This window comes from Galeopterus variegatus, unplaced genomic scaffold (genome assembly GCF_000696425.1).
Source record: "Galeopterus variegatus unplaced genomic scaffold, G_variegatus-3.0.2 Scaffold3692, whole genome shotgun sequence".
Lineage (NCBI taxonomy): Eukaryota > Metazoa > Chordata > Mammalia > Dermoptera > Cynocephalidae > Galeopterus > Galeopterus variegatus.
Window position 1 is genome coordinate 84,667 of NW_007729803.1, and position 20,787 is coordinate 105,453.

At 36.6% G+C, this 20,787-nt stretch overlaps 1 protein-coding gene across 1 annotated transcript in view; it reads left to right on the forward strand.

Annotated features, from left to right (window-relative positions):
• Positions 1-1,098: 1,098 nt before the first annotated feature.
• Positions 1,099-20,787, forward strand: part of LOC103601345 (iron-sulfur protein NUBPL-like) — an 86,725-nt gene continuing 67,036 nt past the window's right edge. The window contains exons 1-3 of the mRNA XM_008585742.1: positions 1,099-1,243; positions 1,820-1,967; positions 6,123-6,157. Of these exons, the coding sequence (XP_008583964.1) occupies positions 1,136-1,243; positions 1,820-1,967; positions 6,123-6,157 (291 nt within the window). The 5' untranslated portion in view covers positions 1,099-1,135. The remainder of the gene's footprint in view (positions 1,244-1,819; positions 1,968-6,122; positions 6,158-20,787) is intronic.

Below are 20,787 nucleotides of genomic sequence, written 5' to 3' on the forward strand. Positions count from 1 at the left end.
AAATCTAAAAATTAATAAAATTGAGAAAACATGCTATAAAGTAACATAAGAAGGTGATATAAAATAATAAGCTAAAAGTGTCAAGCCTACTGTAAGACAAAGAAAACTGATGAAACAATAAGGTTGTGGGACTGGGGGAGAAAAAGCAAGGAACTGAATGCTTTTCAGAGCTTATTAAATGAAATGTATTTTGTCGGTAATATCTCATTTAGTCCTTACAATAATTTTTCGTGGTTGATATGTTATGCCTGTATAAAGATAAGAAAATAAAGACCAGATCAGAGAAAAATAAGTGAATGAACTTGTATCTTTGATATAACAAACAACCTACAAATAAGAAGCAAATGAAAGAAATTAAAATCAAACCTAGAAAGTACTATGGAGAACATGAGAGGGTAAATCATCCCACATTCCAAATGATGCTTTTGCTGGGTTTGGCTTCCTATATCAGCTTTTGAGCTTTTCTCCCAAAGTGGTTTCTTTCACGGTCTCATCCGCTTTGGATGTAGAAATACTTCCTTTCTTTCACAAGGATAAATTACACTTCCCCCCTCAAGCTCTGTCTCACTCAAGTTTTTTCTTGAGCAAACCTACTTCATTAGATCTGTTTTCTGACTTAACTGGACTTTTTCCAGTCAGGTAAAGCACCCCCACCTCTCTTTCAGGGACCTGTCAGCAATACAAGCAGTGAATACCAGCACAAAGCAGACTACTATTATTGTAGATCACGCAGGAAAAAATAGAAAGGTAAAGCCCTTAACAGTGGCAGTGTTTAAGTGGCCATATACTGCGCAGTAACAAAACCTGGAGTTCAGATTCCACCGTTTGAACTTTCTAGGTCTCAGTTTTCTTACTAATGAAAAGGGGATACTAGTAAGAGTCTTCTGCCTACTCCAGGACTTCTGTAAGGATTAAATGAGATGTTGCATGTGAAAACGCTTCGCGAGCAGATGGTAAAACGCTGCAAAATGTTTGTAGCTGGCTACAAATTGGACCACGACAAGTTGTGTTTCTGGGCTGAAGATACCCAAAGGCCTGTTGCTAGGGAGAGGAAGCCGAGCGTTGCCACGTGACGTCATCACCCAGCGCCCGCCGCGACGGTTTCCCAGCAGGACTCAGGGCTTCGTTCCGCGCCATGGGGACTTGGCAGCGTCTGCTGCTTTTTGGTGGGGTGTCTCCCGGGAGTGGTGGCGGGGCTGCTGCTCCGCTTGGGGGAATCCGAGCGTTGGTTTGCCGGCGCCAGGTCCGTGGTGACACAGGGCAGGGGGAGGAGGGCGGGACGGCGATGTCGGGCGGCAGATGCGCAGGTGCCCTGGCGTTGCCCCTTGCCGAGGACTGACCTCAGTTTCTCATGGGCCCCGGTCGCTGGCGGCTTAGTGAGACCCCAGTCGGCTAGACGTCCCCACTTTCCAGGCATACCCCCAGTAGGACCAGGCTGAGGCGTGGAGGGACATGAAACGCATGGTCGGAAAGTGGATGTGCGCATTGCACATTGCTTTCTTGGTTTTGGGTTATTTAACAAATAGGTTAAAAAGAAGGAAAACACGTGGAGGATGTAACTCCGTAGAGAGCCATCTTATTTACTTTCCATTTTTTAACGTCAGCATATTTTGGAAGATAAATTTCAATTTAAAAATGTGTCTTTATAATTGTGATCAGTAGCAGTGGGTATATTATCACCAAAGGCCGAACTAGTGGAGAAGAGCAGAATTAGAAAAGAAAAAAAAGCCCTTGTAATCGCAAACCCCTAATTGTTTTTTCTTTTACAGAGTGACAGTGAAGATGGCTTATTTAAAACGCTTTTTTTTTTTTTTTGAAGTTATCTGGCGCTGAGAGTGAGTCCCTAAAACAAAGAAGAACACAGATCATGTCCCGAGGACTTCCAAAGCAGAAACCGATAGAAGGTGTTAAGCAAACTGTAGTTGTGGCTTCTGGAAAGGGTGGAGTTGGAAAATCAACTACAGCAGGTTTTTTAAAACCCTTTTTTTTTTTTTTTTTTTTGAAGTTATCTGGCGCTGAGAGTGAGTCCCTAAAACAAAGAAGAACACAGATCATGTCCCGAGGACTTCCAAAGCAGAAACCGATAGAAGGTGTTAAGCAAACTGTAGTTGTGGCTTCTGGAAAGGGTGGAGTTGGAAAATCAACTACAGCAGGTATTATGGGATATTAATTCTTATCCTGATTAAGAACTTAGGCCAACTGGCAAGTGCACCCTATTAAAATTATAGTTTTGTTTTTAAATAACGTTTAGTATTTGTTAGTTCCTAAAAGCTGGTTCCTTAGTTCAGGTATTAGGAGTTGGTAGTGGGTAGGAGCTTAGATTTTTTGGAGTTAGACAAAACTATGTAGTAGCCAGGTCTTGTACAACTTAACTGAAGAAAAGGTGGGGAGATTGCCCAGCAGTTCTTCAGTTTTCTTCATTATAAAAAGGGGATGATGACAACCTCTTTCAAAGCATGATTATGCAAATTAAAAAGTTAACCACTTAGCCCAGTGCCTCTTACATAGTAAGTGCTCAGTAATTGGTTGTTATTATTTTTAAAACATGTAGTAACTTTAATACGGAATTATTTCCACTCTTTGATGTTCTTTTCCAGTCTTTATCAATATACATATAGCTATGTATTTGCAGTAAGGTTGTTTGCATTGTTGTGCCTTTTTCATTTAACCGTAATATAATTTTCACATGTTTATAAAGTCAACATGATGTAATATTTGAAAATGCTTGAAAAGATGTAACATTATTTTAATTATTTGAAATGTCATTTAATTTTTATATCTTTTATATTAATATATTATGAGCAGAAAATTTTCTTGGTGGTGCTTTTTATTGATTATAGATTTCATTAGGCCGGCCCGTGGCTCACTTGGTAGAGTACAGTGCTGATAACACGAAGGCCACGGGTTCAGATCCTATATAGGGGTGGCCGGTTTGCTCGCTGGCTGAGCGTGGTGCTGACAACACCAAGCCAAGGGTTGAGATCCCCTTACCGGTCATCTTTTAAAAAAAAAAAAAAAGATTTCATTGACACAAATGCTGCTTTCAGAACTGATAAAGATGTGCCACCAGAAATAGAAGAGTTAACAAGCCTAGACTGATAACCAGATATTCTCTAAAATTTTCAAAAGTAAATTTTGACTTCTGAAAAAATTGTTTCAGTGTAATAATATAAAAGGGGAATTTCTTTCCTCCCAATTTAATCACCACAGGTAATGTGTTATATTATTTCAGTTTTGTTGAGTTATAATTGACAAATAAAAATTAAATATATTCAGGGTATAGAGTATGATGTTTTGATATATGTATACATTGTGAAATGATTTTCACAATCAAGTTAATTAACATATCCATCATTACATACCTTTTGTGTGTGTGTTCGTGTGTGTGTGTATGATGTTTTGATATATGTATACATTGTGAAATGATTTTCACAATCAAGTTAATTAACATCCATCATTACATACCTTTTGTGTGTGTGTTCGTGTGTGTGTGTGTGTGTGTGTGTGGTGAGCAAGAATAGTTAAGATCTATTTTAGCAAATTTCAGATGCACAATATATTAACCCTAGTCACTTTGCTGTACATTAGGCCTACAGAGCTTATTCATCTTATTACTGAAAGTTTGTACCCTTTGACTTGTGTTATACCCTTGTAACTTGTATTATTAATTTGGAATCATAAAGCACTCATGTCTTCTTGTTGCCTCATATTGAATTTTCAATCATTTCACTAGGAGTGGCTGCTAATTCAGATTTTACCCAATCTTTTGTTTTTAAAAGTTGATATTTAAAAAAATGATTATCCTTATTATATTTCATTGTGTTAATTTTGGCATAGTTCTAGACTGACAAAAGAGATCTTTTAAATTTCGAGATTTTTTTCAGACTATTAACCTAAAATTGGGGCATATGCTTATCTCAAAATTTTTTCATTCCATTGAAGTCAATGACATTTTGAAATAAGAAGAGCCAGATACAGAGTTCTGCGAATATCACTAGAAATCTTGTGTGTTGACTTAAAGCCATATTTGGTTCTTTCTGGATATTTTCAGTTTTATAGCTGTACAACCAGCTACAAAATGTTGTTGGCTCCATTTATTCTCATTTTGACTTGAAGGGAATTGTGGGAGAGTTTGTCAGATGTTTTGAAGAAATTAAGATTTACCAAATATTATATTTGTGATACACGCCTAATCTGTTACTATTTGACTCTATATTATTATTAAAAAATGATTAGTTAATGGTTTGTTCTTAGTGAATTCATGTGATATCCTATACATTTTTGCTTTCTTTCCTAAGTGCCTACAATCTGTTTGATGTTTTATTTTTAAAATTTAGAAGCTCTGAGTCTTTGGTTCTAGAATCTACCTCTTACTGTTTTTTGAAAATTTGGAGTTCTCACACCTGTTTTCACTGGTGTGAATTCTTTTGTATGCTCTGTGATTACTTGGACTAGATAAAGAAGGAAAGTGTTTTTATGGTCATAGCCGTAGTTCTTTAAGTTTTGTGCAGTTTAATTTGTTGGGTCTCTAGGCTAGCACTTGTTAAAACAGATTGTTTATTGTTTTTAGTTGGAAGATGATCTGTTGCCATGGAATGCAAAAGCATTTAATTAGGAAAATGTATGAGAAAGTGTACAGTGTATGACACATGGTAGGTGCTTCAGTAAATGGTCCTTCCTCACTTTTTTTCTCTGTTAACATTATACCGTCTGTCCCAAACAGCTACCCCTTGCTTTTCATGACAGCTCTGTCCTCACACCTAAGCCTAAGAAATAGGTTATTTCTATGTAAACTCTGTTGATACTGTATTTTCTTTCTCTTATATGTATTTATTCCTGTCCCAAACTATTTCAAAATACTTCTCTTTTGAATATTTATGCTAGAGATATTTTGGATTAGAAACATTTGACTAACATGAACATGCTCTGTGATTCTATTACATAAATGTAGGAAGAACCTAACATTTTTTGGGGGAGGGGGCAGTTGGCCAGTATGGGGATCTGATTCCTTGACCTTGTTGTTATCAGTATCATGCTCTGACCAAGCAAGCTAACTGCACAGCCCAGGAAGAACCTAACTATAAGCTGAATTATTTTTTGAAAGTTTCTGCTTAAAATTTGGATTATGTTTGAATTTTCCTGTACCTGATATTCAAAGTTATTTTATAATTTATAAAAATGAATTTATCAAGTTCCATACCCTAGGCTAAGTACTTTACATACAATATTTCATTTAAACCTCCCAGCAGTTATGAAGTAGGAATTATCCTCATTTTATATATGAGGAAACAGACTTACTGGATAAAATAACCTACTCAGGGTTATACAATAGAAGGTAATGGAGCTGGGTTGAACCAGATGTACCTTAAAAAGGTGTGCTCTTAACTACTTGACAGGAAACACCCTGACGTAATTTATAATGTTGCTCTGTAAGCAAATGTGATTCACATTATGAGGGTCTATTTATTGATCAGTCTTTGAAATGTGTTACTTTCGGACCTCTCTTCTTAGATGTAGCATATCCTTTTTGGTGGGCTAAAGCTGGTTTTGGGATTACTGCTTTCCTCCTTTGTGTTTCTGGAATTCACTGGCATAGGCAGTTTTGGGAACACGTTTTACCCCCTTACCTTTTATACTCTTCCCTTCTCTCCGTGCAGAGTGGTCCAGGCTTTCATATACATGAATGTTTATGAGTTAGATACTTGGAACTCCTGCAATACCAGCATTTATTTTTAAGACAATTGGATCATATTCACTTTTATTTATCAAAAGATAGAAAATTTTTCTACAGAATATGCTTTTGAAAATAATTAAAGTATATATTCTATTAACATTGTTTTTTAAAAACTAAGTGGATTATTTAAACAAAATTATAACATTACTAGTGGATTCTTTAAAATGTTACTTTTGGGGCACTTACCTATTGCTTATGTTAGAAAATTACTTTCTTTTTTACTTTACTTTTTACTTTCTGTGTTCTCTCTGTGTCCTTGTTCTTTACAAGTAAGTGAGATATGTTAAAAGTTTTTGTACATAGGTTATTACATTGAAAATTTTAAAAGGCATATTAAATTTAATAGAAGAAAAGTTACTAAATTTAATTACTTTTTTATTTTTTACAGTGAACCTTGCACTTGCACTAGCAGCGAATGATTCGGTAGGTGTTTATTAACAGAAATATTAATTTATTAAAATGTTATTTAAGGTAATGATAAAGAGCATATTGGTGTTTTCCATTTACTCTGTCAGAAGCTATGTAGTGTAGTTTTAGTCATTTGCTTGGCTTTAAGGAACTCGAAATACTGCCAGTGGTACTGGTTACTTTTAATAGTAGTGGTGCATTTAAATAGTGACCATATATTGTTTGCAATATATCCCACAAAAGGCTTTTGTGTTCTTGAACAGAGGTCATATCCTAAACCAGTTTTCCCACTTATGATCTATTATGATCCCATTAATAATTCTAGAGAAGAATTATTCTGAGTTCAACTTTTAAGTATTAATTTTTTTTTCTTTAAAGGTAAAAGGTAAAAAATATTCTGAAAGTAGTGTATAGCCATTGAAATAAAATTCAAACAGAAGATGTGTAACATAAAACTAAGGTTCTTACACTCCTTTTCTTCAATAGGATTAACTGTAGCTATGAATTTATATATATCCTTTCAGTTCTTCCTTTCACCATACAAAATTAAAAAATAATACATATGTATATACATGCATCTTTCTATACTATATGTCATTCTTAATGGCTGCTGCATTAATGGCGAACCATAATATATTTAATCAATTCCCATTTGATGTAATATTTAGGTTGGGTTGGTTCCCATTATTTCCCCTTATTTTAAATGATGTTGCGGTGTAATTCTTATATAGTATTCCTACACATTAACTGTTGATATTTTTGTAGGATAGATTCCTGGAAATAAAACTGTTAGGTAAAAAGATATACATACTTTAAATTATATTCCTAAAAGTTTTCTTAATTTTTAATTTCAGCTGTAGTCTATGAGAGTACACCTTTATCATACTTCATTAATGTGAGATGTTATCTATCTTTTTAGATATTTAAAATAAAACTAAAATTTAACATTAAAGATATGCAACTCCATAAATTAATCAGCTAGTTAACAAAAATGCACATACATATTTCAGAGCTGATTTTAATTTCTCCTTCATACCCATTTTATAAAATACAAGAAAGAATCATTTAATATGTTTAGCTGTGACTGTGCTTCTAACTTATTTTCTACCATTACTAAGCAATTTCAGTTCTTAATAGAAAAAATAATGTGTGGTACTATGCAAATGTGGTATTAACGTATGGAATCCAGAATCTCCCAGAAATCAGAACTGGGCACATGAAGTTTGTCTTCTGATGCTTGGTTCTGTGTTTATTTCTGAAAACTTGAAACTAATAAACAACATTTGTAATATTTTGGTTCTGTGAATTTTATTCATTGTAGAACCAAGTGGTGTAAATGAACTTTTACAGAAGAAAATGTAGTCATGTTTCTCTAAAGTTGTGCTTCTAGAAGGAGAAGATTCCAATGTCAAGGTCAAGTTTTTTCTTTGAAAAATTTTTTCAAGTCTTTTCCTTTTATGGAAGACTTATTTTTTGTATCCCATCTTGTCCTCTTTCTTGAATTCTTTTTTTGTTTCTCTGGAGGGCATCTTGAGTCCTTGTGTGGTTTGATGGGCAGAATAACAGCCCACCAAAATGTCCACATTGTAATTCCTGGATCCAGTGCATATGTTACCTTTCATGGCAAAAGGAACTTTGCTGATGTGATTAAATTAACAATCTTGAGTTGGGAAGATTATCCTCGATTATCTGGTTAGGTCCAGTGTGATCATAAGGATCCTTATAAGTGAAAGAGGGAGGCAGCAGAATCAGAGTCAGGGTGGTTCTATGTAAAGTAGCAATCTACTATTGCTGGTCTTGAAGATGAGAAGGGACCGCTGGTCAAGGAATGTTATGTCGGCTCTAGAAGCTAAAAAAGGCATGGAAGTGGATTCTTCCCTAGAGCCTCTAGAAGGTATGTAATTTTGCTGACACCTTAATTTTAGCTCATTAAGACCCATTTGGACTTCTGTGATAAATTCTTAACAGAGTAAGTAGGAAACTAATACATATAGGTAGTTAATTTGCTTAGTTCATTAATTTCCAAAGTCGCTTTCATATTTTATATTTTAACTAAATATAGAATTCAAGGTTCAAAATAATTTTCTCTCTGAACTTTGAAATAAACATTCCATTTTTTTCTAGAATGCTAATGAAATGTCTGATGCTAGTCTGATTCATATTCCTTTGTATTAACATGTGTTTTTTTTCCCCAAAGCTTTTAAGGCTTTCTTTAAGTCTTAAGTTTAAAAATATCACAAATATGTATCTTGTTGTTGGCTTTAAAAATTTTTATCTGCTTGGAAAATTGGCTCTGCAGTATCGTGACTTGAGTCTTTTTCAGCTTAGGGAAAATTTCTACTATTAATTAACTACTTTTTTGTGGTGTGTTTCTTCTCTGTACAGAAACCTATTAGGTAGATGTCAACTCTTTATACTTGGTAATTTTTCTCTCATATTCTCTATCTCTTTGTTTTTTGCTTTGTGTTTTGAAAGATTTCTTAGACTTTTTCATACTGCTATATTAGATTTTAGTTGTTTTTTAGTCCTTCTGAAAATTTTTTTTATTTAGAAATTATACTTTTTCCAATTTTTCATAACTGTTATTTGTACCATTCTCTTGAGTCTCTCTGAGGATGCCAATTAAAAGTAACAAAAAATGTCTATCTTAAACATCTCTGTTGACTTAGGATGATAGTTCCAGTAATGTGGCCCTCTGACCAGCATAATCAGTATTACCTGGGAACTTGTAAGATATATAAAAATCTCAAGCCCTACCCCATCTACTGAATCAGAAACACTCTTTTTTTTTCTTTTTTCAGGTGGTAGGAATGAGGACAGCTTCATCTTTAATACTTATGTGTATGACAGGGAAAGTGGCAACAGGAAAGAAACAGCAGTAAGACTACTCTTGGATCACTTCCTTAGAAAGCATTTAGTATCTTAAAGTTTAGTGTTTTTAAACATGTTTGTAAAATCTCCCTTAAGAAGATCCGTAGTATTCTGTAGAAGGTGTTTTTTTTCCTTTCATTTTTTGATATTTTGTAGCAAAGTTAGTGCAGAAATCAGGAAGGAAAAGGCCAAGAAATTTGAGCAGCATGTTGTGATAATGCTAAGATAATATGACTTACTACAGTATTTTATGATTGGCTACTATCTTGTCCTCTTTAATAAATATATAATACTTAAGAAAGAGAAATTTAATATAGCATATATACTTGATTAGTAGTGTTTTTGATTAGGGAGCAGCATGCTTGTCTTAAATGATTTTTCTGAAATATGATCTGCCAGAGGACTGCCTGAAAATGGAAAAGAGCTATACCTGTTCTGTATGATTTATATGTGTCTGGCATGATCCTGTGCTCTGTATTTCCTAACTTAAGATTTTATTATTTTATTTATGTAGAGGACAGGCCTTTGGGAGAAGCTTAGGATTCCTCCTAGCCCTTCTTTTTGCCTGTGCTGATATAGATGGCTTAGGTTCATGGACATTTATCGGGAAGTGGTGCTAGGATGTGATACTTTAAGGTGTTAAAAGCTCAAGTTAGGATGGTGTCTTTGGAGGTCTCTATTGATTCATTACTATGCGAAGTCTTAATTATTCCATGGACCTCCTATTGTGAGAGGGATCTCTGACCTGTTTCTGCTTAAGCCAGTTTTGCTGAAGACCTTGCTAACTATTTTCTCTCATCTTTTCTATGGGTTGGCGTCTGTTTTTCAGCATTGGAGTGGGAAGGTCTAAGATAAGGCTGTAGGCCTAGGGGAAGCAGGTCCAGGAAGCTATTCATAACTATTTTCTCTCATCTTTTCTATGGGTTGGCGTCTGTTTTTCAGCATTGGAGTGGGAAGATCTAAGATAAGGCTGTAGGCCTAGGGGAAGCAGGTCCAGGAAGCTATTCGCACAGTGTGGAAGAGCACTGAGACTGGGAGAGGGAAACAAAACCCATCAGAAACTGTTGATAAAAAAAAAAAAAACTGTTGATAAGCTCTGTGAGATTTCTAAGTCAATTCATTTCATTTTAGTTCAACAGATATTTATTGAGCACCTATAACATTCACTGCCAGACATCCTGGGACTAAAAAGAAAAATAAACATGCACTGTGGAAGCTTATAGCCTGCTAAAACTACATTCACAAAAGTGTTGTATATATAAATGTGTGTATATATTTATATAAGTGTATTTACATCTGTGTCTATCAATTTCTACCTATCTTTTTTTGGTGGTATATAGCTGAAATTGGTTCGGTAGTATTGTCAGGCTAGGGCCCACAGACCCTTCAAACCTGTTGTATAGACTGGGTCACCAGACCCCTCACATGCCAGACTGGGTCACAGACCCATCTCATGCCAGGCTGGGTCACCAGACCCCTCACATTGCAGGTCGCAAGCTAGGTAATTGGGAAATATCCTGGGAGCCACTGGCAGAGTTGACAGGTTCATTCCAACATGAGCTCAGTCCTCAGTCCTCAGCTTCCTCAGCAGCAGCAGCCGCAGCCTCCCTGAGGCCCTCCCGCCCCTCTGCCCCGGGGCATATCAGGGGTGAGGGGAGTGGGGAGGGCACTGTGGATCAGAGCTACTCATCCTTTATACTTAAGGCTGATAACCCAGGAAGACCTGGGTACCCACGTGCATCCGCAGACAATGGCTAAGGAACACCTGGGCACACGTGCACAGTTATCATTTACATCAAATCCTCGGCAAGATTCTGAACCCCCTGAGGGAGCCTGACCATTTATCTTCACTTTCCCTACAAGTAGTTTCTTCTGTGTTAATTAAAGCAACATTTAATAAGGTTTTATTGTGCTTCTTAACAGAGTAGACACACTTAGTACTCTTTAAGGTTTTGTGTTAGTGAAGAAAAAATGTGTTAAAATGATGAGGTATATTCACGGTCAAATGCAGTAGTAAATCTACCCAAGATGACTAGCTTTTATTCCAGAAAAAAAGTCCTTAGTACTCTTTAAGGTTTTGTGTTAGTGAAGAAAAAATGTGTTAAAATGATGAGGTATATCCACGGTCAAATGCAGTAGTAAATCTACCCAAGATGACTAGCTTTTATTCCAGAGAAAAAGTCTTTTTTTTTTTTTCCAGAGAGCTTTTTTGTGAACATAATTATATTTGATTTTCAAAGAAACATGTAATGCAATCCACATGGTATTTATCAGTTTTACAATCTTTATTGATTCTGCCATATCCTTGCTACATTTCATCAGCCAGCAAATATCCTTGTTTCTATCTCTGCAATATTTTTCTATTATGCATCATTCTATTTCCACTATTCCCACTTTAATAAAGGCTCACATTGCTTCTTTCTGTCTCATTTATTCATTTATGCCTCAAATAATTATTGAGTGCCTACTCTGTTTCAAGCACTATGTTAATTTGGAGGATACAGAAATGAATGGGACATACAGTCCCTGCCTGTGAGGAAGTCACAGACTAGCAGACTACTGCAGTGTCCTCTTCCCTACCCATGCTCAGATACTTTCAGTACTTAATGCCAGATTATTCTTACTGTTGGAATCACCTTACTTCTGACTTATCAGAGTCACAGCTGAATCCCTTTGTGGTATTCAAGATCCTCTATCACTTGGCTCCAATTTATTTCTCTAGGTTTATCTTCAGCTATTCTAAATGGTTCTTGTGCTGTAGCTAATCTGGGTTACTTGCCAAAGCCAGCCTAGGCTGGATATGCTACATTCTTGATTGCTTATAGTCTTTTTTCTATATTTTTACTGGAATGTCCTTATCACCTTTCTTTGGCTTTTTATATTTCCTATCTTCCAGGCTACTGTGTATGGCTGTACTGGTTACATTCTGCACAAGTCGGGGTGCTTGAGTGATGACAGATATCCAGACTACCCTCCTCTTGATGTGCACCTGTGGTCTGCTTTCTGTTTCACACAAAGGCACTGTATGAGTTAGCCTTGCCCTGAGGGGCAGCTCAGTGAAGTATTCCCTGAAATCCCCCCAAGTGAGAATCCTTCTGTGTTTCTTGAAGTCCCGTAGCACTGTTTATTTGTGTTATTGCACTCATTTAGCCATTCTGGTAATTTTTATAACAACAAATAACTAACATTTATTGACCATTTATTATATGTCAAACACTGTTAGAAGTGCTGTACCTTGATTATTTTAATCCTCATGACATGGTTCTTAGCTCATTTACTCTTCTTAGCAACCATATGGGAATAAGTACTATTATGATCCTCACTGTAGGTGAGGAAGCAGAAGCACCTAGAGGTTAAGTAATTTGCCCATGGTCACCCAGGAATTAAATGGCATTGCTAAGATTTGAATGCCAACCTAGATCCTGTGCTGTTAACCTACTTGCTATATTGCTCCTATTTTAGCAAGATTCTTATGATTAAGAACTGGGTTCTCTTCATCCTTGACTACCCTCAGCAGCTAGCACAGTGCCTTATAACTTAAGAAATACACAGTAAATGTTTGCTTTGTGGATGAATTGAGTGCATAGACAGATTACACAGTATGTAAGTGCAAAGTTTTATTTTGTTTTGCTTTGTTTTTTGAGGAGTGGTGTGATGGGAAGGGAGCATTTATTGTGATCTTGTGGCCTACACACTTCTTTTCCTGCTTCTTAAAGGATAGTGTGCTCCATGGTTCTACTTGGCCCTTTTCTCGTTTTATAGTCTACCAAGTAATCTCATCTTTTGCCATTGCCTCGGTTACTACTCACGTGTCCTTGACTCCAAATGCATCACCAGCCTGATTTTCTATTGCTAGTATGAATCACTTCCTAGAATTTTAATTGAACGTAATGATGGAAAAGGAAAGCAATATTATCTTCAAAGAGTTTATGTTTCTTTGGTTATTTTTTTATTGATGTTTAGCTCAAAATATTTACTTTTTCCCTTGATCACATAATGTCTTTACACTTATTTTTTCCAGATGTACTGCTTTTTAAACAAATTATTATGAGTGGTACTTTGAACATAATTAAGATTATCTTAAGCCTTTGAAGTTCTGTGATTATGTTAGGGCAGATTAGGAAGTTTTAGTTCAGTATTTAGGTTTTGGTTTTGAGAAGTTCAACTGTCTTGGAACAGAACATATTATGTACTACCACTTATAACACTATGATTTTCTTCATTAGTGGATATGTGTATAGCAGTTAACATTCTGGCTTTTTGGTATCATACAGATCTGGGCTTGATCTTGGCTCTGCCTTTTGTGAAATGTGTAACTTTTGCCTGTAGCTACCTCATAAGGTTATGAGTATTAAAGGAGATGCTACATATAAAGGGCTTAGCATGGTGTCTTGCATATAGTAAATGCTAATGAGAGCTGTTCTTATTAGCTATTATAGTACTCCAAATACCAGACTGTACATATTATTATTACCTGGAATATTATTATGTGAATTTGGACTAAATATGAATGAAACTGTTTCTCACAATTATATATGGGAAGTCCTGATGTATACCATTTGGTTCAAGTTCATAAGATTGGGGCCTCATCCTTTCTTTAATGCCAGTCTTGTAAAGGCATTATGCTTTGTTAAATTAACCTGTTCTGAATGTATTTTACTATAACTTGGAAGTATAAACAACAGGTATTTCTTATGAAATAACAATTTGTTTCATTATTATGGTTAGTCTTTTTGAAGGAAGGGTACACTATTTGTGTTGAAAATATGGTTATTTAAAGCCACACAAGAGACTGGGGCAGAAATTCAGATCCAGAAGGAAAAATAGCAAATTCATTATATTTTGCTTTTCGTTTTTCAAAGATAATTCTTGATAAGAAATGTGTTTTATATTTATGAGTGCATTCAAATGCACAAATTTTTACATATACTGATAGACTCTGAAAATATATTTGTAATTATAGAGCAAAAAGTCTGTACTGAAAGTAACAATTACTTTTAGGATAAGAAATGGGAATATTTTATCATCGTTGATGAATTTTCTTATAAATTTTTGATAATTGTGATATCTGCACATACATATTCATACATACATTCACCGAATGTTTATTGAGGTGCCCGTCATCTCCTAGGTGCTCTGCTTGGCATGGGGGATACAAAGTTGAAAAAGCTCTGCGCCTGTCCTCATTTAGTTAATTTACAGCTCTAGTGATTGTTTGAGAGATCGTCATTTCCAATTTGTGCCAGGCTCTTTGTATGACTTGATGATTGATTGATTGTCTCCATTCTACTTCTCATTTACCACGGATGTGCTTCCAGATCACTCGAACTCCTCAAAAGTCTGCTATCCTGTTCCAGTTTCTTCATTCCCAACACATGGTCTTGCTTCCTATTCCACATGAAAAGTGGGCTTTTCATTGGTAGCTTCTTTAAGATTCTTTCCCTCTTTCAAGTGTGTCTCTTTCTGTAGTCATCATTACTTCCTTTCTCTCCTGCCTCAGAGAAAGAGATGTCCAGTCCTGAGCCCTACCCAGGCCTCTTGATCCTTTGTTTCCTGCCTCTTCTAGGACTTTGACTCATTAATTCCTTTTTATCTTTGGTTTCTCTTTACTAATTTCTTCCCCTTGGTTTATAGACCTACTCATCGTACTCATACACACTGAGAAATATAAATATGTATTTGCTGGGTGAGTGAGTGGATAAGCAGAACTTCTGTAACCCCTGCTTCCCTCTCAAGCTTCTACCCTCTATGTTACTTTCCTATTGCAGCCATACTTGAGAGCATAGTCTACACTGGCTGTGTCAGTTTACCCAGTTCTTATTCATTTTTCAGCTTCTGTAATTTGGCTTATCACCATGCTATTGAATCTCTTCTCTCCTATTTACCAGCAGTCTGCCAAATATATTTGTTCCCTTTCTCTCTTGATTCTGCTTGATTTCCTGCTACATTTGATACTGTCGACCAGCAGTGCTGACACCTTAGAGAATCTTTATCTGTCTGGTTTTCACAGATTCTTTCTTGATTCTTCTCTCTCTGACCCACTCAGTTTCCTCTCTAATTTTCCTATTACTCTATACCTATACCTTCTTATTTTTCTCCATCATGCACCCTTCTTTTGTTTTCATATACTGCTTCTTCAGCTTCTACCTCTTTTTAAAAGTCCAGACCCTTATTTTCAGTAGTTTATTCAACATCTCCATTTGGTGTTCTACAGATATGTCAGATTTAAATGATCTAAATGGAACCAGCATAATTTTCTTCCTCTCTAAAGTCTCGTGTTCCTGTATTCCTTAATTGTTCACTTATGTGTTACTGCCACCTGTTTCAGTTATTGATAGATGTATAACAGATCCTTAACTTAGTGATGTAAAGCCATAATCATTTTATCATGCTCACAGATTCTGTGGGACAGGAATTTGGCCAGAGCACAGCAGGGATATCTTACCTTTGTTCTGTGATGTTTGGGGCTTCAGTTGGGAAGACTCAAATGGCTAGGGGCTGGAATTATCTGGAGGCTCTTCACTCACATGCTTGTCACCTGGACTGGGATGACTTGAAGGCTGAGTTCAGCTGGGATTGTGGATTGGAGTACCTTTACATGGCTGCTACATGTTGCATGGGTTTCCTCACGGTATTGCAACCTCAATATAATCGGACTTCTCACTTGGTGGCTGAGAGCTCCAGGAGTTAGTGTTCCAGTGAATAAGGAGGAAACTGTATAGCCTTTTGTAACCTAGCCTTGGTAGCCAGGCTGGATTCTTGTTTGAAGTAGTCATGTGCTTTTCCAGATACAAGGAGAAGGGACATAGACCTCACTACTGAGGGGAGGGGTATCAAAAACTTCGAAACGTTGACATCATCATTGTCTTTCATCTCTCCCATTCCACTCCACTTCTATATGTCACCAAGTGCTGGCCTTTTTTATTTAAGCAATATTTTTTTTTCCCTCTATTATGAGATTTTTATCATCTTTCACTTGAGAGTTTTCTGTAACCTCTTAATTGGCCTATTTAACCTCTCCTGCCTTGAATTAAATAATTCCTCATATTGATTGTAACATAGCTCCTATTGCATACAGATCTCTGCCCAAATTGTTTAGCTTACTTCTAAAAGGTTGGTGCTACCCAACTTTCCACTCTGTACTTGACTTTGCTGGTGCTGCTCCTTTGCATTGACTATCCTCTTTGTCTTCTTCACCAGTTCCTCTTCAGGTCTCAGATTGGATGTCACTTCCTCTGTGAAGCCTTCTTAGTGGCTTCAAGTAATGTCACTTAGTTTTCTATTGGTTCATATATTTATTTTTTTTTCATTTGTTAGTACTTTTAATGTTGAGTACATCAAATGATAGTAAAATGACATTATAAACAAGATGCTGTCCCTCTATATTCATGAACCACACACTGTATTACAGTAAACCAAGTTTATATTCCACCATCAAGTGTGGTTCTCCCATTAGTTCACTTTGTGATGGATCATTAAGAATATCTTCAAACCCAATAGTCTCATCATTACCCCTCAAAATATCCAGTGAAAGGTTTGAGCTTGAAAGAAATGGAAGATGCTGAACCTGCTGTACTGCCTTGAATTCCATTTGTAATTTTAGTGGAGCAGACAGACCCTGGATGTTTCTCAGTGTGGAAAAATTCATTTTATCTTGGTTGAGCTGGAAATTTTTTTCGGATAATTCAAGAGGATGACTGGGCAAAAGTTCATTTTTTCTTTTTTTTTTTTTGTCTTTTTCCGTGTCCGGCAACGGATCGCAACCCTCAGTGTTGCCCCCGTACCAGACCGGGGACCGGCAATGGGATTGCAACCCTCAGCGCTGCTCCCGCGCCTCGCTCAGCCAGTGAGCGGGAACCGGTCTATATGTGGGATCCGAACCCTCGGGCGGGAGCGCCGCTGCGCTTCCCAAGCGGCGCTGTGCTTCCCAAGCGGCGCACTCTCCAGTGCACCACCGGGCCGGCCCAAAAGTTCATTTTTCACACAAGAAAAACCTTTCTGAAGAAGATCAAGATTTTCAAAAAGTCCGCTTGCTGAAAGTTCAGTAACTGGAATACTGCCCTTCAGCTGAGATCCAAGTCCTCTGGCATTCATCTTCAATCCTGCTCTGCAAACAGCCTCTCAGTGTGGTCCTTGGTTCATATATTTATAACCTGCCATTAGAGTGACCATGACTTCCATGAGGTCAGAGATTGCATCTTAAATCATCTGCCACTATTTCTTGGCCCATCATTACATATTCAATAAATGCTTGCTAAGTGATTGAAAACAGATTATACTTTGGTGGAATTTCCCAAAGGTTTGAATGAGTTACTGGGTTTTTAAAAAATGTCCATAAAATTACCAAGGAGTCATTTTTGCCTTGGGAGGATTATGCTTAGAGAAGATTTTTAAATAATAGAGTTTACATGCTATGCTTCAACATTTTTATTTCAGTTAAAACATATACAGCAAAACCCAAAAACTTATGTTTGAAATGTTATTCTTCTGTGCAAAAAAATTTAGGGAAGTGGACAAGTATCAGACTTACAACAAGCTTTGATAAGATTAAAGGCTATGAGAAAAAAATTGAAATCAGAACAGTATTGCTTTTGGTTGTGACATTTTAAAGCTTTAATTTTGGCCATGAAATATTTCACATGATAGATTTCATTCCAGCCTTTTTCCTTCTGGTCAGGAACGTGTGATTGTTCACTTTTGGCAGTTACCCTGTGTGAAAGGGCTGGGGTCAGCATGGCTGTGCAGAAATGGGTCAATGAGTGTTCAGATGAAAGAGAAAAAACACTTTTAAAGAGCCTTTATTTATTGTTGGTGTAATAAAACAAAATAATTATAAGCTTGAACCTCTTACCATGTTCTTGCTTCTTCCATCTCTCAAATGCTTTGCCAAATTAACCACATCAACCAATTTAGCGGAAAATGGATTGCTGTTTTAAATAGTTCTTTAGCAATTATTCTTAAGAAGCTTCTTCAGAAAGTCTCTCTCTCTTCTTATCTTCCCCAAAGGACATAAGCCTCCTTTGTACTTCTGTAACAAAAATCTTCAGTGGCTACTTAAAGAGAGCAGGCAGCATCTTCTACTTCAGTGAGTGATAAAGTACAACCACCTATTTTTCAGCGGAGCTGGAAGGAAGAACTCTATCTACTGTTACTTTAAAAGATGATTTTATTACTGTCAGGACAGCTAACAAGCTAGGATTTGCTTAGAGCAATAAATGAAAAGTTGGATTACTGCCTGTGGCTCTTAAACAATGTCACATTCTTGAATTAAGGGAGGAAATTACCCAGGTAGGTTTTGAAGGCAGTGTAGATCTCCAGCATGGAGATAGGGTTACTCTCTTTAGATTTTTCTTAATTAGAACAGGAAACATGCTTTTCAAACTTTGGAACAGCCTTTGCTCTCAATTTTGTGCTGGAATGTCTTCTGGAGTATGATTGGGCCCTTTGCCAGTCAGCCTTGGAAATTGACCGAGGCACTTCTATCCTTTGGACTGTTTGGGGTGACTTAAATACAAAAACTTTGGAACAGCCTTTGCTCTCAATTTTGTGCTGGAATGTCTTCTGGAGTATGATTGGGCTCTTTGCCAGTCAGCCTTGGAAATTGACCGAGGCACTTCTATCCTTTGGACTGTTTGGGGTGACTTAAATACAAAATGGCTAATGTGTCTAATCTTATTCTCCACATATGCATTTTCTTTAAAAATTATTTAAAATACAGCTAATTTAAGGGAGAATAGGATATTGTATCATGTTTCCATAAGGCTATTTAAAACAGTCTATGCAACTGAAGAGTATCCTGGCCAAGAAACATTAATGCAGATTCTCCTTCCGGATGGACTTGATTCCGTTGGCTTGTGATTTTGTTGGTTGGCCTCTGTGCTTATATGCATGCATATTTATACATTATAAATATATTTAGTATTTAGAATAACAAATGCTAAATTTCCATTTTCCTTCTTAGTGACGGAGAGAGACTTGCATAGAAATAAAGGCATGGGCATTATTTTATCATACCATTGCCAAGTGAAATGTGGTCTAAGTGATGGTGTCAAGAGACGTAAAGTTAAAAGCATCTGTGAGCAGTTAGGGTAATTAAATATTCAGATATTGCAGACATACTAGCACATCTTTCGAAATGACCAGTCTGTGGCTAAAAAGTTCAGGAAGGTTTTATATTTATGGTAATCTTCAGATGTCTGAACCTTGACAGTTCCTCCTCTTCCCTTAGTGAGGAACTAGTGAACAGAGGAGAAAGATCTGAGCAGAAACTATCAGGGGAGTTACCTGGTGCTGATAGAAGAGTGTTTTTTAATTAGTTAATTTAAAAATTGAGGTGAAATTCATATTGATAGAAGTGTTTTTGTGTTGTGAATGACACCTATTGCATTTTGAAGGGTTTGTTCCACTTTCAAGGTGTGACCGTGATTGAAAAGGCAAAATGGGAACTTGGATGATGGAGGTTTCCTCTCGGTTGTTTCAAATAACATGCTTTCCTTTGATGTCTAGTAAAGTCTAATTGTATGAAATGAAAATGTGGGATATAATACTCAGTTCTTCTACACATAAAAGTAATTTTATTCAATCATTACAGAATTTTCTGAGTACTTAGCATGTGCTAGGCACTTTTCTGGATCCTGGGGATGTAGTGATAACAAAAGTCAGTTTCTGTCTTTATAGGGTTTACACTCTAGTGGAAGAGATATAATAAACATATACTTTGAAGTAGTAATAAGAGTTATGAAAAAGCAGTGTAAGGAAGTGGAAAGTAATGAGAGGTGCTGTTTTAGATAGGGTTGTCAGGGAGGGGATCTCTTGAAGACATGCTGTTTGAACAGAGGTCTGAATGAATTGGGAAACTAGGCCATGGGAAGGACAAAAGCCCTGAGGTGGAATCCTTTTGGATTATTTGAAGAACGGGAGGAAGGTCAGTGGACAAGACTGGACTAGGGGAGAGGTAGGCAGAGGCATGTCATACAGAGCCTTATAAACCATGGTGGAAATTTAGATTTTTTTTCTGAGTACAGCATAGTGGATTTTTGACCAGGGTAGTGACGTGGTCTAATTTACTCCTTAAAAGGATCCAGCTATCATGTAGAGATTAGATTATAAGGGAATAGGAATGGAGCAGAGATTAGCTAGTAGCTAATGCAGGAATCTAGGCTGAAGATGATGGTTTGGACGTTGGTGGTAGAGGTAGTGATAAGTATTTGGGTTCCAAGAATATTTTGAAGATAGAGCCAGTAGGATTTGCTGATGAATTGGATGTGGATGGTGAAGGAAAGAGATATTTTTGTTTTGTTTTTTGTATAGTAAAATATACATAACAGAAAATTGACCATTTTAACCATTTTTAAGTGAACAGGTTAGTGGCATTAAGTACATTCCTACTGTTGTGTAACCATCACCACCATCTATCCTCAGAACTACCCATTCCCCTAACCCCAGCCCCTGGTAACCACCAATTGACTTTCTGTGTCTATAATTTGACTTTTCTAGATACCACATATAAGTGGAATCATACGAAATTTGTCCTTTTGTGCCTGACTTATTTCACTTAGCAGAATGTTTTTAGGGTTCATCATGTACCAGAATTTCATTTCTTTTTATGTTCTTTGGTTTTGGTTTTAGCAACTGCGTGAATGGTAGTGAAATTTCCGGCCGTACAGCAGGGAGATAGGGTTACTCTCTTTAGATTTTTCTTAATTGAGATGAAGGTTTTTTTTTTGTCTTTTTTCGTGTCCGGCAACGGATCGCAACCCTCAGTGTCGCGCCCA